Source organism: Lipophrys pholis, assembly GCF_963383615.2.
Source record: "Lipophrys pholis genome assembly, chromosome: 18".
In the NCBI taxonomy this organism is placed as follows: Eukaryota; Metazoa; Chordata; class Actinopteri; order Blenniiformes; family Blenniidae; genus Lipophrys; species Lipophrys pholis.
In genome coordinates, this window is record NC_137646.1 from 18744576 (window position 1) to 18765134 (window position 20559).

Below are 20559 nucleotides of genomic sequence, written 5' to 3' on the forward strand. Positions count from 1 at the left end.
GCCAGCCGAGCGGTCCCCGGGCGACCGCTCCTTACCCCCTCCTCTCCTCCAAACGGAGAGGCTGCATGCTGCCTCAACTTCCCTTCTCATCCATCACTGCCTTTTCCCATTTCCACCTTAGTTCTACAGAGGCCTGCACTCTGACCAAGTGGGAAAAAGAGATTAAAATGGAAACAGAGTTGGCTTCACCAAACGGGCACTTTGCCTGAAGCTGCTTTGTCAATTTCTGATTTCTCATAGAATCTTACTCACTGCATCAGTGGACAGAATTGGACTCACCAGGACTCTCCTGTGCGTCACAATACTGGTGACTGGTGTCATAACCACGAGGTGTCGGGGTCTGTTAAGCACTGCGTCCCGCCACTGTGTGCTGGACGTGGTATCACACTGCGAACAAACTCTTGGCGATTAATTTTAAATTAGGGAGGAGAAGCGGTGGGATTTGAACATAGCAGTTAAAAAAAAAAAAAAAAAAGTTGGCAATGCAGTTTAATACGTGTGGAGTGAGAAAGAAAATGTATTTGTCTGATAGCAAAAGTGAATTGGGGAAGAAATGCAAGGACCTCTCGAGGATTCATTACCACAGACTCGTCGGGAGCGCAGGTAAATCAATTTGGCCACTTGTGCGCTCTCTGAAGGACATGACCCTGAAAGATACTCTCAAGGTGGAGGGAATCAGCTGCTTATGGATTGGGAGGGAAGGCTATAGAGAGCACTACAACATGGAAGTGGAGATACTATTTATAACTATCAAGAGGGCAAGCGGCAAGTCTGAAGCTGCTCTGATATGACAGAGATATGTGAATGGAGTGGCATTATACTGGTGAAACGACTAAAATAGCTTCCATGCATGTGTTTGCGTTGGAAAAAAGGTAAATAAAATTAAACAATGCCACTCTTTTTTTCTGCTCGTATGATCTCCTCTCTGTCCTGCATGTCCAATCATTAAGCACAAAGCGAGCTGAGCATCCTTTTTCATTTCTCCCTACCATCATATTTCAGCATTGTGTCGTGCCACAGTAAAGGAAAAAACTGCATGTTGGCTACACTAGGGAACATTTGGGGCAACTGAATTACTGCTGCAGTGCAGACATTCGAAGAATTTATGACACTATCACTACCTGTTTAAAGTCATGTGGTGCTTTGGAGGGGGGGGGTTATCCCGCAGGGCTATGCAGTAATATATTGGAGCGTATTAGTGTTGCCAGTGAACACGCTTGTATGCAACGGTCAAATTTATTTAGGATATAACCGTGTAAACAACTGCAGTGAAGTATTACCCAGAATGCACACTGGTCATCATCATTGGGGTAGTATTTATATTTCCTGCAGGCACACAAATTCATCTCTGTAGTAATATCATCCTGGCCAAATTAAATGACTCATTTACGTTACTGCACATTGAATAAATTGGTGAAACCTAATTATATTTTCAAACCACTGCTGATAAACAGCATCGCTTGCGGCAAAGCTATAGATCATATTGGGCATTAACTTAGTTTATAGCTTGCTGCCCTCTACTGGCTGTAAGCAGATGGTGCAAGGACTGATTTATACACGAGTGTCTGCAACAAAAAACAAAAACATTGGGAGTGATCATTTAAAGTTTGAGAGTCCTCACAAACACTGGAGAGAGTGGAGCAAATACTACCAAATATTAAATCACTGTAGCAGCTTCCTGCGCATCAGTACACTTTTTAAAAACATCATTGTTTATAAGATAAGAAATGCTTTTCTACAGAATTGTTTGTTAAAATGCATTTGGTCATCCAGAAAAAGTTTGATCAGGGCTCCCAGAATCAGGAAGATGCCAAATGGCTTTTATTGTATCAACCATTTCAAAAAGGCTTGAAACAGAGTCGCTTTCCAAACGCAATACTTTTTTTTTTTTTTAAAGTAGCCTGCAGGTATTTTTATATTGAGTGTAGCATTACCGTTGTCTCCCGAATGCAATTTCTTTAGTTATTTCACCTTTGTCTCTTTTTTGTGTTAGTATTTTTATGCCATTATAATCATTCCTTGTGCCGTAATGTCTATCTATGTGTCTCTAAAGCACTTGTTGTGACCCATGAACAGGATGGAGACGTTTCAAGACATGAATTCCATATTCACTCCCTCCGAGTGTGAAGCAATTGACCTGTTTAAATGCGTCATGGAGTCAGCGGGGAGTTCTAAAACGCTCCCTCGCAGCACACGTCTGTCGGAAAGACACAACATGGGGCTTGTGTATTTGTAGAAACATCCTTTTTTTAGTATGCTCATTTTCTGGAGAGTGCCTTCACATCTAGAGGGTTCTATTGCCAACTGGCAGGTTTATAGTGTGATCATCCACATGCTGGGGAGTTATTCTGGGCAATACGAGGATAATAATATTTGTTTTGGGTTGTTTTTTTTTTGCTATTACACTATGTAATCACAAGAACGCCTACAAGGAAATAAAAAAACTGAGACGCATTATAGTTTAAAACAAAGAGTGTTTCTGTTTTTACTTGTCTTCAATACAGATTTTAAGATTGAAAAATGTGAAAAATAGAATTCGAATTGAAGAGAAGTGCAGCATGCACTGGGACGTGGGACGTTTTTGGACTAAAGAAAAAGAGAGTAGCATAGTGAAATAAAGTGTAATCTCAATGTATCTGGCAGAGACACCTGGGTCCTGTGCGGCTCCAGCTGTGCTCGCCAGCTTTCATAATATAGCAAATACATTCAAACAACTGCACAGGTAAATGCAGAGACGCAGACACCTAAGACAATAAAACTGTAAGATTTGGAATCTGCACTTGCACCGACACGGTTTATTTCTTATGAAAGGGTGAATATTTATGATTTCTTTTTTTTTATTCATGACAAGAAGTGTTGTTTTGTAGACCTGCTGCTGTTGTTGTTTTTAGTTTGTTTTTTTTACCCTGCAGAAAAAGAATCTGTGCTGCAGCTGTCATTTAGGAATCCCTACAGTGAAATTCATGACTCTTTAATAGCATGCTAAATCATACCGATCCACCACACATTTATCTTAACAACTGACAAGCCATACCAGTGAGTGAGAGCACATGTCAATTAAATAAATCTTTTTACAGTGGAGTCATTAAATCATGGGGATTGAGAAGAGTGACTGATAAACAGGAAAATCTCCACAAAAAAATCTGCCTCAAATATCATGTTGAAATGTTCTGTTTACTGTGACTGTAGACATACTCATGATAAAATTGGATGTGAAGATAACCCAAACTGAAAAAGAGAAGGAAAATCCTAAACCTACAGTAGAGTGTGGTTCATGCCAAGAGGTGACACGTTGGCCTTTACCAGTGGCAGATCAGTGTTGCCTCTGTATTTTACAGCCTGTTCCAATGGACCAAACATGTGGCTGTAAATCTGCTGCTATAGAGCTATACGCCCGCCGTGACTCTATAACCCGAGAAGTAATCAATACCGATCCCGGGTTCAAAGTGGATTAATTTACCGAAGCTGTCGACTGTGAGGCCCAGTGCAATGTGTTCTGGTCGTTCTTCATTCCAGTAAAACCATAAATTTTCTTTGTGTGTTCACACACGGCGAAATGATGTCTGATCAATAGCGATGTGAATGTGTTTTAATGCAGCCGACGGCTGAGCTGCTTGTGGATAATCAGGATGCTTTTACTTCAGAGTGGAGTCAATATATGCATAATGTTACGCTGAAAAAACAAACCCAAGTACATAGTTGTTTTTTTCCAGTTTTACATTTTTTTTAGGATTTTGCTTTTGGTGACAGTTTGGCTGCTGCTTCACAACCTTTGAGGACATTTTTCTAAAATGATTCCACATTACCTATACTGTACTGATTTAAAAACATGGCAAAAGTTACGTTTTTCCAGTTAATCAAAATACATCTAATTCCCATACAAAACAATACCAATTGCACTTCTTCCATACATCCTTAATACACCTTATATGCTTAATGTAACAATTACAGTTAATTGACTCAAAATGTTGAACCATTCAATTAATTCATGCATGATTAGCAATTCTATGCACTTTTATCACATCTCATTCTAAAATGATAACGCAGCCTTGCAATAAGTTGCCCTGATACCGTCGGTCTGGGGTGTAAACCCCGTGTTTTTGTACCTTTGGGGATTGGCGAGGCCCAGGTGATGATGCGCCGCACCAGGCAGCAGTTCAGGAGCACTTTCTTGGAGAAGCCGTGGTCTTTACGGAAATGCTGCAGGTCCTGCCTCCACTGGCTCCTCTTGGTGGGCGAACACATGGCTCACTAATGTGAAGTACATTGGGCATTGTTATTCACGAAGGACAATATATGAATAACAGGTCTAATTTCTGTGTGTGAGTATGAAGCAGAAGCACGAGGCGGTTAACAAGCGGCACATATGCATCTTAAAAAGCAGGGGATGTTATTATTAGCCTCATGATTCAAACGATGACCCTCTGACTGCCTCTGGTAAAGAGTCAAGCACCAATAGCAACGGTCACTGCAGCGTGCAAAACAAACCGTCACAAGTTGAGGCAACACACCTGAGAGCATATGTTAATTTGAAAGATGTTCTGCCCCGAGTAATGCACGGCCGTAATGAAATATAAAACACTGCAAGGCGCCCTTTCGGAACAAGAGAACGCCAGTCTTATGTGTCCCGAGCAAGAAAGCACACAGATATTCAAGCAGCCAAGCAAGGTTTGGAGGTGATAAACATAAACAAACCGAGATAGCCTGAATGCAAATGAGCTATAATGACCCTGTATACAATCTGCCTAATAGACTTTTAAATTGCTCCATCAGATAAATGCGTACGGATAGTGATACAGGAGTAGAACAGAGAATCTTAACATAAAACAAATATGAGTGAAGAATAGCCCCAGTCAGACTTAAGGTTGCAATCCATCTCAGAAGCAGAAGTTTCAGACGTCAATAGCTCACATATTCACTTAATTTTTCTCACTGCAGGTATTTTTAGGCCCATTAATTTAAGCCCCTCAATGTAAAAAAAACAAACAAACATGCAACCTACTGTCCGATCTGACCATCAAATGTGTCTTTGGACATCATCTTACCTTACAGGTTAAAGCACGATGCGCGAGCGCTCTCTCTCTCTCTCTCTCTCTCTCACTATCTCTCTGCTTCCTCAGTCTGCGAGCGATCCTCAGGTTTCACACAAGCACTTTCCCTTTCCTGAGCTGATCAACAGAGTGTGAAAGGGGGGTGGAAGGAGGAGGAGAAAGAAGAGGAGAGCGAGGACCGCTCTGTGGAGCAGAGCCGCTGAATGAATGGGAGAGAGAGAGCAAGAAGGGAAGAAAGAAAGAAAGAAAGAAAGAAAGAAAGAGAGAGAGGATGGCAAGAAGACACTGTGTCTTTTGCTTAGTTTGAAGACCATGCAAGTGTGTTTTTGAGCAGAGCCAAAGGTAGCGTGATTATTTGATCACCTCAATCTGCCCCCGATCACCTTTATCTAAAGATTTATCAATATTTGATTAGAACTCTTGCTAATTTAATGTACCAGTCATATATAAGCAAACTGTCAACTTCCTGGGGTAAATGCGGTCTGCTATTTGCATGGCTTATAATTTACATACAGTACATAATAAGGTCAAAACTAAGAATTGCATAATGCATTTGTTTGTTAATGTGGCAAAAAAAGAAAAATGTTAATTTGAGGACAACTGTCACAAGTGATATGAAGTCTGACCCTACAGGCCATGAGTAATATGGGTCTGAACTTTGGACTCTGAATAGAAAAGCGTATACAAGCAAGGTCCTTTAAAATCTCATTTAGTTAAAGATAATGTTCATCACAGTTGCACTATTACCCTGATGGGTGTACTCAGGCTTTTCTGAGTTTATTTCCACCATGTTAATTTGTTCCACAAAATGCAAGGTGTGGATTTTCAGTCAGCAGTCAGCACTAAAACGCTCCTACTTGTTTTAAAATATACAGTAAATGTCCTAAATTTCCATTCTGTCCCTGGTCACTGGCCAAGTGGGCTTCTGTTTGAACGCAGTTAAGATTCATTTCCGCACAGTGATAGATGGTTATATTTAACGGGAGACAGTAAAGCTGAATCTAATTGCCTCCCGTGAGATCAGGTCCAGCACCTGAGAGGCGAGAGGAAGACCCTGAACAGAGAAGTGGGAATAAAACCACGCTGTCACGGCGTGGCACACGTTCAGACCCGAAGGCAGCCAGCGGATTGGTCGCCACGTTACAACATGTAATACATGTGTGGATTTAAGTTCTGTTGCAACATGTGTTAGGCGAGTCAATTCTGAGGGAGAGGGCTTGACAGCTTTGTCCCCAATATTAAATAATGTATGCATCAGGAAGCTGCAGATATTCAAGACCACTGCTCATGTTAAGACTGTCTCAGTTAAGTTGGAGGAAACTATACAACAAAAATCTGTTACAGAGAGTCATCAGAAATGTCATTATAGAACTATCTGCACTTTATGCCTGGAGTTTCCATAATATAAAGCTCTTGGTGCATTACTGACCAACATAAACTTTATATCACTTGTGAAATGGAGTATCTGAGGAGACTTGCAGTCACATTATTCAGATATGCCAATATGCGGTGGATGAATCAGCTTCAGTTAAATATCATTTATAGAAATAGCTACAGGAAAAAAGGGCCCATATGGCCAAAAACAGGAAGAATAGCTCTATGTGTTCTATGATAATGGATTCCAAGTTGATATTGTTTTTTTGGACTCTATAAATGGTAAAATACACTGTATATCATATTCTACAGCTTCAACTCACTGTTATAACTCATAACCAGACAAATCTGAACATAAGCGTTTGACAGGAGGTGCATTACTTCCATCTTATCTCGTTTACGATCATCTGTCTCGCACAGGCCGGCCAGTGAATATTACTGAAATACAATCCGCATGCATTAGCCTTTTAGGTGCTCTGCGGCTCGTGTGTAAGACATGAGAGTGAACTTAGGGATCCTTAACACGTTTAAATCTTCACTGCTTCTCTAATACAGGCACAAGGTACGTCAGAAGCAATTTCAGAAAAACATTTTCAACCAGCAAGCTCTTGTGAAGTGAAATATTATCTTTTAGTTGTATGTGCGGATACAGACGCAGTGTTATTTTGCAAAATCTGAGCTGCATGCAGATGCCTTTGTGGGTGAAATGGTTAAATGCCTTGTTGTGTCAAGTATGACTTTTTAAAAATGATCCGATCTGCTTAGCAAAATTACGAGAACATTTTTAAAATGTTGATAATTTGTACCATTGGTGACAACATACAAGATTAGCGAGCCTTAAAAGTAAAATATTTACTCAGACAATAAGAAACATCTTTAAAATAGAAATGTCAGAGTGGGGAAATTATGAGAAAAAGCAGGTCCAGTTTAAAATAAAAACATGAGTTAGATTTAGCCAATGTTGTTAGAAATCACAAACATAAAATCGGGTTTAAATTTTCAAGACAGGACTGTATATCACCGAAAGGAGACTCATGTGTGACACTAGTTGGGCACCTACAGCTGGGGAACATCAGTCCACAAACCCCACTGCACACACACTTCCACTCTTCTATTTATAGCATCAACGGGTATTTTGTGAGTGTGATCAGCTGATAGGTGGAAAGAAACAGGAAATAAAAAAAATTAAAAAAAAGGTGGTTTGATGTAAACCATCAATCATTTAGTTTAAATCTGTTTTTTTGGTAATCCTAAGGTAAATAGGAACTTATAAGTTATAATGGTGGGTATGAAAAACACCAAGATTCTGGGTGTGGTGATTGATCTGCTAGAAACGTCACATTAAACTCACAGAAATCAAAAAAAGTCAGAAGTATTTCAGTCCTCAGCAAAGCAAAGTGCTTCATAAATAACAGAGTACTGCATATTCCATATTGTTCACTTATTTTGCCATATTTGAGTTACTCTGTGGAAGTTTGGGGAAACTGCTGCAAATCCTCACTGGGACTGTCGTGCACACTCCAGAAAACAGCCATCAGGCTGGTTCATAAGGCCTCCAGGACCACACCAAATGCCTTATTTATAAATTCCAGCCTACCAAAACTCCAGGTTCTGGTACATTTCGCAACGGCTAAATAATGTAGAAATCCAGAAACAAATCACTGAAATAAATACATCATACAGAAGGTTTTCACTGGTAGAGAGGGGGGTTGTGATTAACTTCTGAAGCAAGAGAGCTCGAACGAGAATGAGGAACATGTGCATCTCAGTCTGTGGAGTGAGGGTTTGGAATAAACTCAGTCAAGTCAGTTAGAATGGTACATAAGTGTGTGACTGCATAATTCTGATTAGGTGTGTGCGTGTGAGCAAATATAACTTTGAGGAGAGTGGGAGCACTGTCTGAATTTATGTGTATAAGGGTATGAAGGTAAAACTATACATTTTGTTATAAAAAAAACACACACACACACACACACACACACACACACACGGCAAAAGAAGACAGAATGTTGCTTCATGTTCAGCAGGCGGACAGCCTGAGGGAGGAAGTTTCTTCTCATTCTCTCCGTGTTTGACTCCAGGCAGTGGCAACGTTTCCCAGGTGGCAGCAGAGAGAACAGTCGGTGGCTGAGGTGGGTGGGCTCGCTCGCAATCTCCCTGGCCTTTAACCTGCATCGTTTGTTGTAAATGTCCTGCAGGTTGGGGAGGATGGTCATGCGCTCCACCCAGCGGACCCCCCCCCTCCCCCTCTCCTCAGGGCCGAGGAGTCCTGCTGGGTGCTGTTGCCAATCCAGGTGATGATTATCCCAGGCAAAGCAATCTCAATGGTGCAGGTGTAAAAGTTCCTGAGCACCTTGAGAGGGAGCTCAAAGTCCATCAGGCGTCCGAGGTGGGAGAGGCACTGTCGAGGTTTCTTTACCGGGGAGTCGGTGTGTGATTTTGACATCCAGGTATTTCAAGCTCTCCATTTTCTCAACCTCAGTCCGGCTGATGTCCAGTTGGTGCTCCGCCCTCTGGTGCTTCTGCCTGTAATCCACAATCAGCTCCTTGGTCTTGCCGACGTTCAGGAGGTTGTTCCTCCACCGGTCCTCCAGGGGAGTGATCTCCATCAGGACACACAGTCATAAGTGCACAGTGAGTACAGCAGACAAGCTCAGCACACAGCCGATGCTCACAGTGCATGAGAGGGAGATGTGATTCTGACTCAAGCTACTGGTTTTGGCCGACATGGCCCTAAAAGTTAGGATTTCATTGGAGGAGAATCAGCATTGGAAGATGCCTGGTTTCAAGTTCACCTGGCTGGAGTTTACATGTTCTCCATGAATACATGGGGGGGGGGGATTCCCCCACAGTCCAAAAACATGCTTCCGATGTTACTGCGACTTTAAAACTGCTGGAAGGCGTGACGGAGTGATGTCTGCTCAGGGTGTAACCTGCCTTCACCATGGAAAGCAGGAATATGGATTGATAAGACGAATGGAATTAAGATTCTAATGCTCACATCAGAGCCGATCAGTGTGCTCGTGTGAGCTCAGCACAGAGAAGATAAACCAAGCAGACTATAAGAAGAGACTTTTCCATTCCTTCCTTTTACCACAGACACTTTAAAGACTATGATGCATCAAATTTCTCCCTATAAGTTTCATCTCAGGTTCTTTAACTCGGCAAATGTATTGATGAGACCGCCGACTGGCAGATCATCCAATGTCTTTAAAGCAATGCTTCCTTTACGACGACTGCTCATCTTTTAAGTGTGTTTGCTTCGAGTGACTTTGAAAAAGCCAGTTGAATATTAAAAACCCAGCGGTCCCCTCGCTACACAATGATGGAAGATGCACATTCAGGACTACAGGGTTCACTTGAGCCAAGCCCTGCATTTCCATAAAACCTTGCAAAGGTATGCAATAGCCCATTACAAAAGCCATTACCCATACTAAACGAGGCGGCTGCCCAGAAACATAACAGTGAATCAGCTGCCTAATCTTTTTTTTTTTTTTCTCCCTTTTTCTTAATGTTCTCCATGACATCACTCAACGCCAAATCTCTGCTTAAGTGTAATATAAATACCGTTTACGGAGACTGAATGATCCTTCTAAAAGTTTAATCTCATGGAAAACAAAACATTTCCTAAAGCCGTCCTTTCATTCTTACACACAGGAGTCATAATGGATTCTCTATAGATCCTGTTTGCAGTAAATATTCCTGGAAAGGGTTTTACAATATGTGCATTAGTTTATCTTTCTGTCTTGCATTGCAGCACTCTTTCATACACTGACCTCACAGTTATCTCCTTCACCAAGTGTAGAAATGCAAAAATAAATAAATAGGGGTAAATAAATATTCAGAATTTCTCGTGTTTATAGAATAGTTGCGTCACCTTCCTGCCCATAGTAGTCATAACTTTAAGAGCGCATACACAACAGCAGCAGTCGCTGCAGAGCCCCTATAAAATTGCTGTCACAAGTTGGATCCATAAACCAGAGTGCTCATTATTCTCTGCTGCAATAGTTTGAAATGAGCTGCTACTTTCCACGCAATCTGTCCTTCCCAGCTCCGATGTCACGGTGGTCAGAACCCCTGGAGTTTAGAGTTACCGGGTCGGGTGGTAGTCACAGCCAGGCCAGACAGACACACTGAGCAGTGAGCATCCAGGCTGGCTGTCCCAATGCCTCCCCCCCTTCCTCGCACGCACGCACACAAACAAAAACACACATGCTGCTTCACAATTTCACACACACACCCACAGTGACCTTGTCCTCTGAAGTGGTAGCTAAAATTAGCAGAATGCATGATGGAAACAGCCCCGTGGATTAAACAAACTGCAATGCAGTATTTAAGGATGCGAGGAGGAGGCTCACTATGCATCACTATATCACAGATCTACTTTCTTCTTGCTCCTGAAACATGAGAGCTCCATAATGCTTTCTTTGGGGAAACAATTGTTGTTCCTTATTTACTTAAGCTGACCTGAAATCAATACAATCGCCCCTCCAACCAGGGCCGAGTAATGCGATAAGGGGGAGAACGTACAGACGACAAGAAAGCCAAGATCAGTCTGGCGTCGACTGATAAAAAAAAGTATACGGCTGTGAACCGTGTGCAAAACGCAAGAAGTCATGTTCCTCTTGCACTAAAGGAAAGTCACATGATGTGATCAAGTGGAAAGCTGCAGTGATATTCGTATGCGATTGAAACCATTTGATCCATTTTGAAAGGGATTTAAAAGAAATAACATGTTACCTTATTAAACAAAAGTTTACAGAAGTTTACAGTTTTTCCATCTGCTCTGATGCAAACAAAATGTCACAAGTCAAAAACTAGAAAGATGGAAAAAGACATTGGATCATATTTAAATGAAAGACTGCACAGGAAAAGTCAAATTCCAACACTTTTTACTTTGGAACGAATGAATACCAGCAGCATAATTGCAGATTCTCTTCATCCAAATGTTGATCAGCTAACTAACATTCCTTCGAGTCTAGCCACCAAAAAAACTGGTTGAATTAAGCCAAATCACAAGTTAATTTTACTGGCCGGGATCATGGAAGTGAGCCTCGGTGTAACAGCCAGCTCCTCTCCAACACATCAGCGCTACCATCTGGCTTCGTCCATCACCTGTTGATCACATCATCTGTAATAATTATTATCATGCAACAAATTTTAGTCGGACAGTCGGACAGGAAGTGAAGGTAGCGCAATTCAAAATGTGGGATTTTCATGGAGTGGCGGTGTAGGTACCAGATCTGTCCGGGGCGGGGCTTGCGCATGCGGTCAGGCTACCAGATCGATCCGGGCGGAGTTCGTGCCTGCGCCTGTCAATGACGTCACACACAAAATGATCTACGGCAAATACATAGAAACAAACTATATTACAGGCTGGATCGATCGATCGATATATGGATAAACTTTTTCATAAGAATTCTACCTTTGACGCTGCGTCCTGTTCACCTCACACAATCTTGTTAGCTTTTCACGGAGCTACGAAGCTAACTGCGAAAGCTAATGTTAGCTTCATATTGTGACGGGAGAAACTTGCAGCCAGTAAAAATGCGAAACGCCATCATAGCCAATCATAATGTGAAACGTCATCACCGCGCGCGGGTTCAAGCCCCGCCCTGGACAGCTCTGGTAGTTCAGGCGCATGCGCAAACCCCGCCCGGATCTGGTACCTACAGCGGCATTTTGTCGTCCGTCTGTCTTTCTTGTTGCTCAGTCGGAGTTTAAACACCCTTACACTGAGAGAAGCTTCTTTATCTAGTGGAGATGTCATGTTGACCCATCATGCAATTGGTTAATTTCTATTAATAACTCAAACAGCTCTGGTTTCAAAGGTTAATTGAAAAATAAAAGCACTCCAACACCCACCTAACAATTTTGCTGATGCAATTATCTGTCAATCACAGCATTAAGTCATTATCCCACTCCAATTACACAACCGTCCTCGTAAGTAATTATTCCATAAATAAGGCTTCAGCACTTTTTTTTGGGGGGGGGGGACCGGCTAAGCTCTGAGGAGAAGGCAACTCAGCATAATGAAAATGAATCTTGCGGACAGTCCATCAGTTCACATTTGCCTGGTGTCTCTCACGCTCACTCCCACTTCCACTTGGTAAATGGAGTGTGACATTAAGGCGCATGTAGCAGCCACTTTTAGCGATGAAAAAAAAAAACATTTAACATGAGAAAGGTATGACAAAGTGAATACAACGACACACGGCGCTAAGAGGGAAAAAAAAAAAAGCGCACACATAGACACCGGCACACACCTCTGGATTTGCACAAACACAAACCTTTTACCACATCCCTGCCCTCTGCGGGTGTGTGCAGTTTTACTCAAAGTGTTGGAACGCGTCCATAAATTATTCAGCCGCGGCGCCTGGCTGCTATCTCAAGATAACAGAGGGTCTTTATCGGTCAGCGTGTACAGAGACGCCGCGCGGGTGACTATACAAGCATCTGGTGGGATTTGGGGGCACGTTCTGTGTGAGGATGCGTGTCACTGTGGCAGCCAAGCATACAAAGGAATACAGCCTATCTGCAGGTTTACCTTGTAAGGTCACTTTCATTTTCTCGGGGGATACTCTTGATTTTCAGCTCATCAAACAAAGGGCAATTTGCTTTCCGCCGCATTACTAATACAGGCTTACAGAGATGTTCCCAGCAGTTTAGGATCCTTTGAAGTGGCTGGAGACGGATTTGAATAAGATGTGGTCACATTGATGAACCAACTCACACACTTCAGCAATCAGCCAAAAGATGTGAAAAAAAAAATATTGGATATGGGAGATTCTGAAAGTGGTTTTTAAGTTGCCAATATCACTTTAAACTTAATTCCAAATAATTGTCTGTGCGCACAATCATTCATAAGGGATACCACACCTGTAAATATGTCTACGGTGAAACATAAAGCAGCAGCTATAGTGAAGAAAACAACGAGCACACATTTTACGTAACTTTTGGGGAGGGTCATTAAAAATTTCCATTTTTGAATTGTTATTCAATCGTTTATACTTCCCGAATTATACTATTTTGGCATTTAATGTGGGAGGAAAATGCTCCCTAAGCAGGTAAACATGGAGAGAGGCAGACTCCTGCCCCCAACATATGCACAGATACCGACACTAAATGGCACGCAGCAAGCAGAAAGGGCTTGGCTCAGCAGCTCCTCTGGAGAGTGATTAATCAGGAAAATAACTGGCAATCATTAAATCACATTAATCCTTCAAAACAGGTTTACACCCAGATATATCAGAATAAACCTGGCCTGTATGTTTTTTAAGGTACAATATGTAACTCATTAATGTTATTGACTCGCATATTTAGTGTCTGTCACAATAGACGGTCGTGCGATTAATTCTTCCCAATAACGGACTTTATCTTGACAAATAACACAATAAAACACCTCGTGGTCTAGTGATGCCGGCTGTTTATGATTCAAATTGAAACGCATGATGGAAAAAACAATGTGAGAGCATATTGTATTTGTCCTTTACAGCCACTTGGTGTCAGCCTTGCACACTTCACAGACTGCAGCAGCAACACATGGCACTCAAATTCTTTCCATGATCTTCCAAGGTTGAAAGTTATTTAATCTAATAATGACTAAGCAAAATGGAACGAGCCTTATAACAGTTGTTGTTTCACACAGTCTGCTCATATCTATTCAGTCTATTTCTAGATCTAACCTAATTATGAAGATGAACATGGGCCTGCATATAGCACAACGTCTGTATACTTTGGATTTTATAATCTCCCTTTGGAATGACAGAGACGTTCAATGTTGTGTTTGTCTATTTTAAGTGCTGGCAGTGCCCGGCAGGACCTGGACTTTCGGAGGAGCTGAATCCCAGAATAGGCTTTTGATTCCCCCCCGCTGGGACGAGAAGAAAGACAGACGGACCCTCCAGTTGGTGATTCATGCCAGGCCTGCCTCCACATATGGCCCGTATGATGTTCAGCCCTGACACCATTTCATCAAGGAGTCCTTGGGAAAAACTCAGACACATGGCTGGTTCTCCAATATTCATGATTAATACTTTTACAAGTTTCAAAAATGTCATGAAAGTGGAGAATAATGTCAATGGAGTTAAAAGTGACAAAGTTGACACAATTTCTGATCAAGTCTCTGTGCTTATTGCTATAATGTGTGCAGAAGGGACAATACAAGAGCACCAGTTTACACAGATAAGGCTTAAAGTCACAGGGAACCCAAGTTGAAAGAAGCAAAGTGAAACAACTGAATGGTCATAGCATGCGTGTAGGTAAAACGTTCAATCATATGTTGAAGTTCATAGACAAGATCATGCATCCCTGGATCCAACCCAGCATGCACCTGGTAAGTGTGTTAGGACTCACTCAGGACAGGTCACCAGCTTCACATAGAGAACTGGTGAAATATAGTGGGAAGCGATTGCATATGTTTCGATTTGTAGGCAGGAGAACCTTTACAAGAAGAAACAATAAAGACCTTAAAATAAAATTTTCAGGCATTAAAAAGTTGTGAAATCTGATTGAACCCATCTCCTATGTCCAGCAGAGGTGCTTTGAGAAATGCTTTATAAAATCAAGATTAAAGTTTTGGCCACAAAAGGGAAGAATACCCAAGGGGGACATAGTATTTGCCGTTTTTTCGCTCGGTGTGACCTTGGCACAAACAAAGAGAGACACGTTTGCAGGCTGAAGCCAAGCGTCGCCACCCAGTTGGCATCGTCTGTTTGGCACTCGGTCCAAACAAGTCAAATAGAGTGAATCCGTGGCGTAAACAAGCCCGTGGGACGAAACACGAAAGACGATCCACTTCTTTCTGCCTTGCGCAGTCACAAATAAGCCTCTTGTGTTTCACCCCAACAGCTCCGTCACCCCACTTTCAGACATCCCTCTTTCAGACATCCCACTTTCAGACATCCCTCTTTCAGACATCCCTCCCAGTCACTCATCACCGTGTCACTCCACATCTTCCTCCGACTTTTCCTATCCTCTTTCTTCCTCTGGCCTGCGTCCCAAGGCAGATGGTCCATGCGAGCAGATGCTCCCCCGCCCTGTGCGCGCGCAGGGAAAACAAAGCCTGGATGGAAAGCAAACAAAATCTGCTGGAAGGTGCTCGGGAGACACGCAGTGCAACTTTGTGGTGCAATTAATCCGGGAGGTGACCATTGTAATGTCGGTTTGAAGGGGACACGCTTGTGCACAGGTGGTCGAAAAAAATTGGAAATTCAGAAATCAGCCACCGACCACGGCTCTCTTTTTGATGAAGGGGTGTAACGCTTAACTCCACACAGTTGGTATGCCATGAAGACGATCTGATGCGCCAAATCTGACTGTTTACCGAGTCAAACTGTCCCATTTTTAATCTATTTACAGAGTGAATATGAAACAAGGCGAGCAGATTCAAAGCAAAGAGTCGCTGCCAAACGTTCGCAGATTTATGCTTCTGGTGAGGCGGAAAGTCAGCAGGAGTAAAGTCACACAGGTCTGTAATTTATTAAAAAAAAAAAAAAAAAGTAATCAAAACAGGGAAAAGAACACACTGCCAACATTGTGTTTTGTTTTTAAAGAGCTGCCACTTGCTAAAATGTCACATCTTTAAAAGCAGCATGCGGTCCATTTCTAGGTTTTATTAATTTGCCTTTAAATAGGTTTATCAGCATAACTTTCACATAAGACTTTGAAACCGTCCGGCACAGTGTAATTTGGCGTAATAACACATCAAGCGAGCCGTCTTCCACAGAAGCAGGGAGACAGAGGAAGTTTTATGTGTGATCCCGTTGGTGGAGACTGTCAAGCCTTTCCTCTGAAAAGCTGGATCACAACACGCCGCGCCGTCTGACAGATTTGGAGCAGTTTCTTCAGCGTGCACCTCAGCTTCGCTGTGATCTCAGGACCGCTGACTGACAGATGCTGCAATAACACACAAACACACTGCATGTGGTCATTTCTCACCTCCGTATGAGCTCAGAGGTGATGTATAACAACAGGCTGCAGACACCTTGCTTGCTTCCTGGCTCCTGAAATGCTTTGCATTTGCTATCAAAACACACAAATGACTTCTATCAGTCTTTTACAGAATAGAAAGTATGATTTAATTCTAACAGCCGCTCTAGGTGTGATGTGTGAAGTGTCTCCCCCCCATTTCATATTGACTTTATACTTAATTTTGCAGATCTAAACAATACACACACAATGACCGACACAAGTTTAAGTGAAGATCAGAGTGACCAAACAATCAAACTCTCCATGTACTCATTTTGTATACCCCTGTTGAATGGCAGCAGTCCACTAATTTTGGAGTTCATAAGTAAGTACCACCAGAATATGTAAATCACGCAGCAGGAAAATGCAGATTGGAGAAAATGAAGCATCGACTGAAGAGCGAAGAGCCTGATAGTAACATTTGTAGTGTTTATGTGTTGTTCGGGGGCCCAACGTGAGGCATAATTAGCTATGGAAATTCACACCGACGCAAAATAAAAAGAGCATTTTTTTTTCCCACAGAAGGAGCCCACAGAGGGCTCAGTTATTCCTCAACTGTGTGTGAAGCGCGTAAGAAGGCGCGAGCCACGGTTCTGAAAAGTAACTCACTCGGAACGGTAAACCTTGCGGGTCCGCATTTCATGTATCGCCTTTGTGAGACGCGGGGATGCTGTACTAAAAGGAAAGAAATGTCTCGGGGAGCCGTTGGCAGGCGCCGACAGAAGTTATAACGGTGATCTGAGAGAGCTCCCAGCCAGTGATGCAAAGAATCACTGCACCGAGGAGGAGGCAGCTCTTGGGAGGATCAACTCATGGCTGGGTGGCTGTAACATTTTCATGGGTGATTGTTACGTTTTAAGATTTCCCTGGGGAAAGACCATGATGTAGGAGCCTGCTGGGGGTACAAGAAAAAGGGGGTGAAGGGGGGGGGGGGGGGGGGGGGGGGTTAGAGTGTGATGAGAGAGAAAATGCCCAATGGAGAAAAAAAAAAAAGCAAGTGTTATGTTGTTTCTCTGTGTGACTGTCAGTGATTGAAATCATAGGAAATCTCTACATACATCAAGACCCATGAGTCTAAAAGAAACTCAACAACACCAGAATGATGTTAAGGAGTGGCAAATACAGCCAACGGGAAAACAATCTGCAGGGAGTAAATCGAAACTTTTCAGCCAAGTTTATTTTCTAAATCTCACAACATCGAAAAGGACGACAATCCCATTCACGGTCATACTCAAAATCTGAAATATTCAAAACCTTTTTGAGGTATTAATCAAACGAATGCCGTCAGTAACTTTCACCACAGAGTGTTACTCAAGGAAATGCATTCCAGCATTGCTTCCCATCATTCACACCCACAGGACTATTAAATATTCAGCACAGCAAAGACTGTTTCACACTCCAAATCTGCTCAGAATGGTAAAAGTATGAGGAACACCTTTAACAAGGGATAATTAGGAGTCAATTAGGTGTGCAAACAAACATTAACCTGAGAGTGGAGAGATGAGCAGCTAACTGCTCCTCTGACTCCGTGAGGCAGCGAGGAGCCTGAGGGGAAACCTATGGACTATAACTGAGTGATCATTATTCTGGATGGCAGCCAAGTACTGGGGGGGTGGAGATGGGTGGGGGTGCAGGAGTACAGCTGGGCCACTGAATGTATAATGTCTAGATCTATTCTTTTCTTGTTTGTTTGTTACAGATGCCCAGGCGCACTCATATTTAAATTACATTATCGGAAGATTGTTAGTTGTACGTTATCTAAAATAACTGTTCTGGGACGCTTAAGCTCATAACCAAATTTAAAGCTGTGAGATCAAATAAATGGTTAAAGAAAATCATATAACACTGCCATGCTTACTAAAGTTAAAATGAATGATAAAACAATTTAATTTCAAGTCACAATGACTTGATCCATAAACAAAACTAACTTTAGTGAATCTTTAAAGTCTTCACATAAAGTAAAGTCTGCCTATCATGAAATGTTCTGTATTATCACTTAATGTGTGAAAAAAAATATAAAGTCAGTTGTATGGTCAGTTGATCGATTTATGCCTGAAGGTTTGTTTTTTTTAAACTAGGGTGAACACGTGCACAGGTGTGCTAATTAAGGACGCGTTCATGAACACACTGCTTTACTGCGACGTGGTTTTACCTGGAAGCTTAATGGAACTAAACCGTGACTTCCCTTAATTAAAACAAAACAAAAAAAAGATAATAACGCCCAATTACCAATGTACCACCAGCCAACTAATATTTGTTTCTTCCAAGAGAAGGCAAAAGTCCAAACATAACAATTACCTTGAAAAGAAGTAAAAACTACCTTTCAGCAGCATGCACGAGAAATAAGTTAAGGTTGCCTTTTCAAAGCGGAACACGAGGTTTTAAAGATCTGCATGAAATTTGCCAGATCCACAAAGGCAACATGACATAGTAGTTTAGCAGGTAGAGAAATAGTCCGCACGCAACATGCCACCGGCAGTCCTGTCCTACCAGCTGAAGACGCAGCCGCGTCCACGCGCGCAGACACGGTGTCCAGTCGCTTTGCGTCCATCGTGGTCCCGTGTCCCCGGTCCGGGTCCCGGGAGGTGAGCTGAGGATGGAGCTGCGGGCAGGAGCTGGAGAGATGCTCCTCCACCTGCACGGATCGTGCTACTTGCTGCTCCTCCAACTCTCAAGTTTGGCTGCGCGAGTGTGAGAGAGAAACTGACAGACAACGCTGGAAGCATGCTCGTGCACGCCAAGAAGGGCGCGCGCATGGGTGGGTGTTGAGTAAGAAATGTCAGTGAAATAAACGACATGAGGAAAAAAAAGTAAGGGAATGTGTATTTGGTGGATTACCTTGGTCATTGGAGGTACACTTGTAAAGAACATGTATTCTTGGCCATGATAAAGAAAAAAGTCTTAGATTTATTTTTTATTAAATCAAATAACCACTCATGTTTTTTGGATTTCCTTTTCTGAACAGAAAACCCAATGAACAAAACTTACACAGACCCCCGGTGACTCCACAGACAAGGTCCCCCCTCAGAGCAGGTATTATCAGAGACCACCTGGAACTGTGAGGTGGATAGGACAGAGAGACATGGCAGCGTCCTGACGTCAACCTTAATGGACGCTCGTGGGAACAGCTTGTTCACTTTGAGAGACCAACACAAACAGTTTGTTCAACTATTGAACTGTTATCACACTTACTTATTTGTGCACGTTTCTCATAAATGTGAGAAAGAAATAGGCTTTAAATTGTAGATCAATTACCAAGAAGCGTTGTTGAAAGAAATAAAGAGAACAAATGACTTTACATTTTGTGTAAAGTTTTGATGTGTCAGGAGCCACATTAAGGGTCATATTTCTTCCTGAAAATGACAACTACAAAGTTGCAGGGAAATACACAGGGATACAAACCGGCTAATACTTCACCTCTGTTGATATCCCAAAATTTAGCAATTCGGTTCAGAATCACAATTGGTACATTTTACCGCTTTGTTGACATTTCTTTAGGGAGTAAGTCCAAGATTTACAAGTCATATTTTTATTGACAAATAGTTTTACAACTTTCCTGCAAGGTACTTGCAAAGACCCTCATAATAATAATAATAATAATAATAAAACACCAAAACAATGTTGACAGTGGAGCATATTTGTGTCTCCGAACCATTTTCTCACATTGCTCGTCTTGTCCGACTTGTTTTTATAATGCTGCCTGTTACGACCCAAAAGAGGGAGGGGACATATTTTAGGACACGGGAGACGAGGGCATAAGTTTTTACACATTCAGTTTATTTTTCTTTGATTTCTTTTTACGAGAGCCTCGTCCACCTGTCCAAAAAACAAACAAACAAACAAACGGAACAGGAAAAAGTTGAACTGAAAAATGGGCGTGACTGCCCGGCCAAACGAAACAGGCAGGTGCGGCAATGGGCCAACCCTGTCCAGGGCCGCCGAACCAGTACCGACACCGAGCTACGGAAAAAAACACGAACCCTGACTAGACCCAGAGGGAAAATAAAAAGCGAAAACAGTACGACCGGTACAGCCACGCCAAACTACCCAGACAGAAAACACCCAACAGATCCATTAATTAAAGACAGGACAGCGTCTGCCACCACATTGTCCTCGCACAAATATGTATGATTACAATACCTGCTCTCAAGTCAACGCCACCACG

General features: G+C 42.3%; 1 protein-coding gene across 1 annotated transcript in view; it reads right to left on the minus strand.

Annotated features, from left to right (window-relative positions):
• The window catches only part of kcnip4a (potassium voltage-gated channel interacting protein 4a), a 135037-nt gene extending 115956 nt beyond the window's left edge, over positions 1-19081 (minus strand). The window contains exon 1 of the mRNA XM_080486331.1: positions 18885-19081. Coding sequence (XP_080342457.1) covers positions 18885-18945 — 61 coding nt within the window. The 5' untranslated portion in view covers positions 18946-19081. The remainder of the gene's footprint in view (positions 1-18884) is intronic.
• Between the last annotated feature and the right edge of the window lie 1478 nt (positions 19082-20559).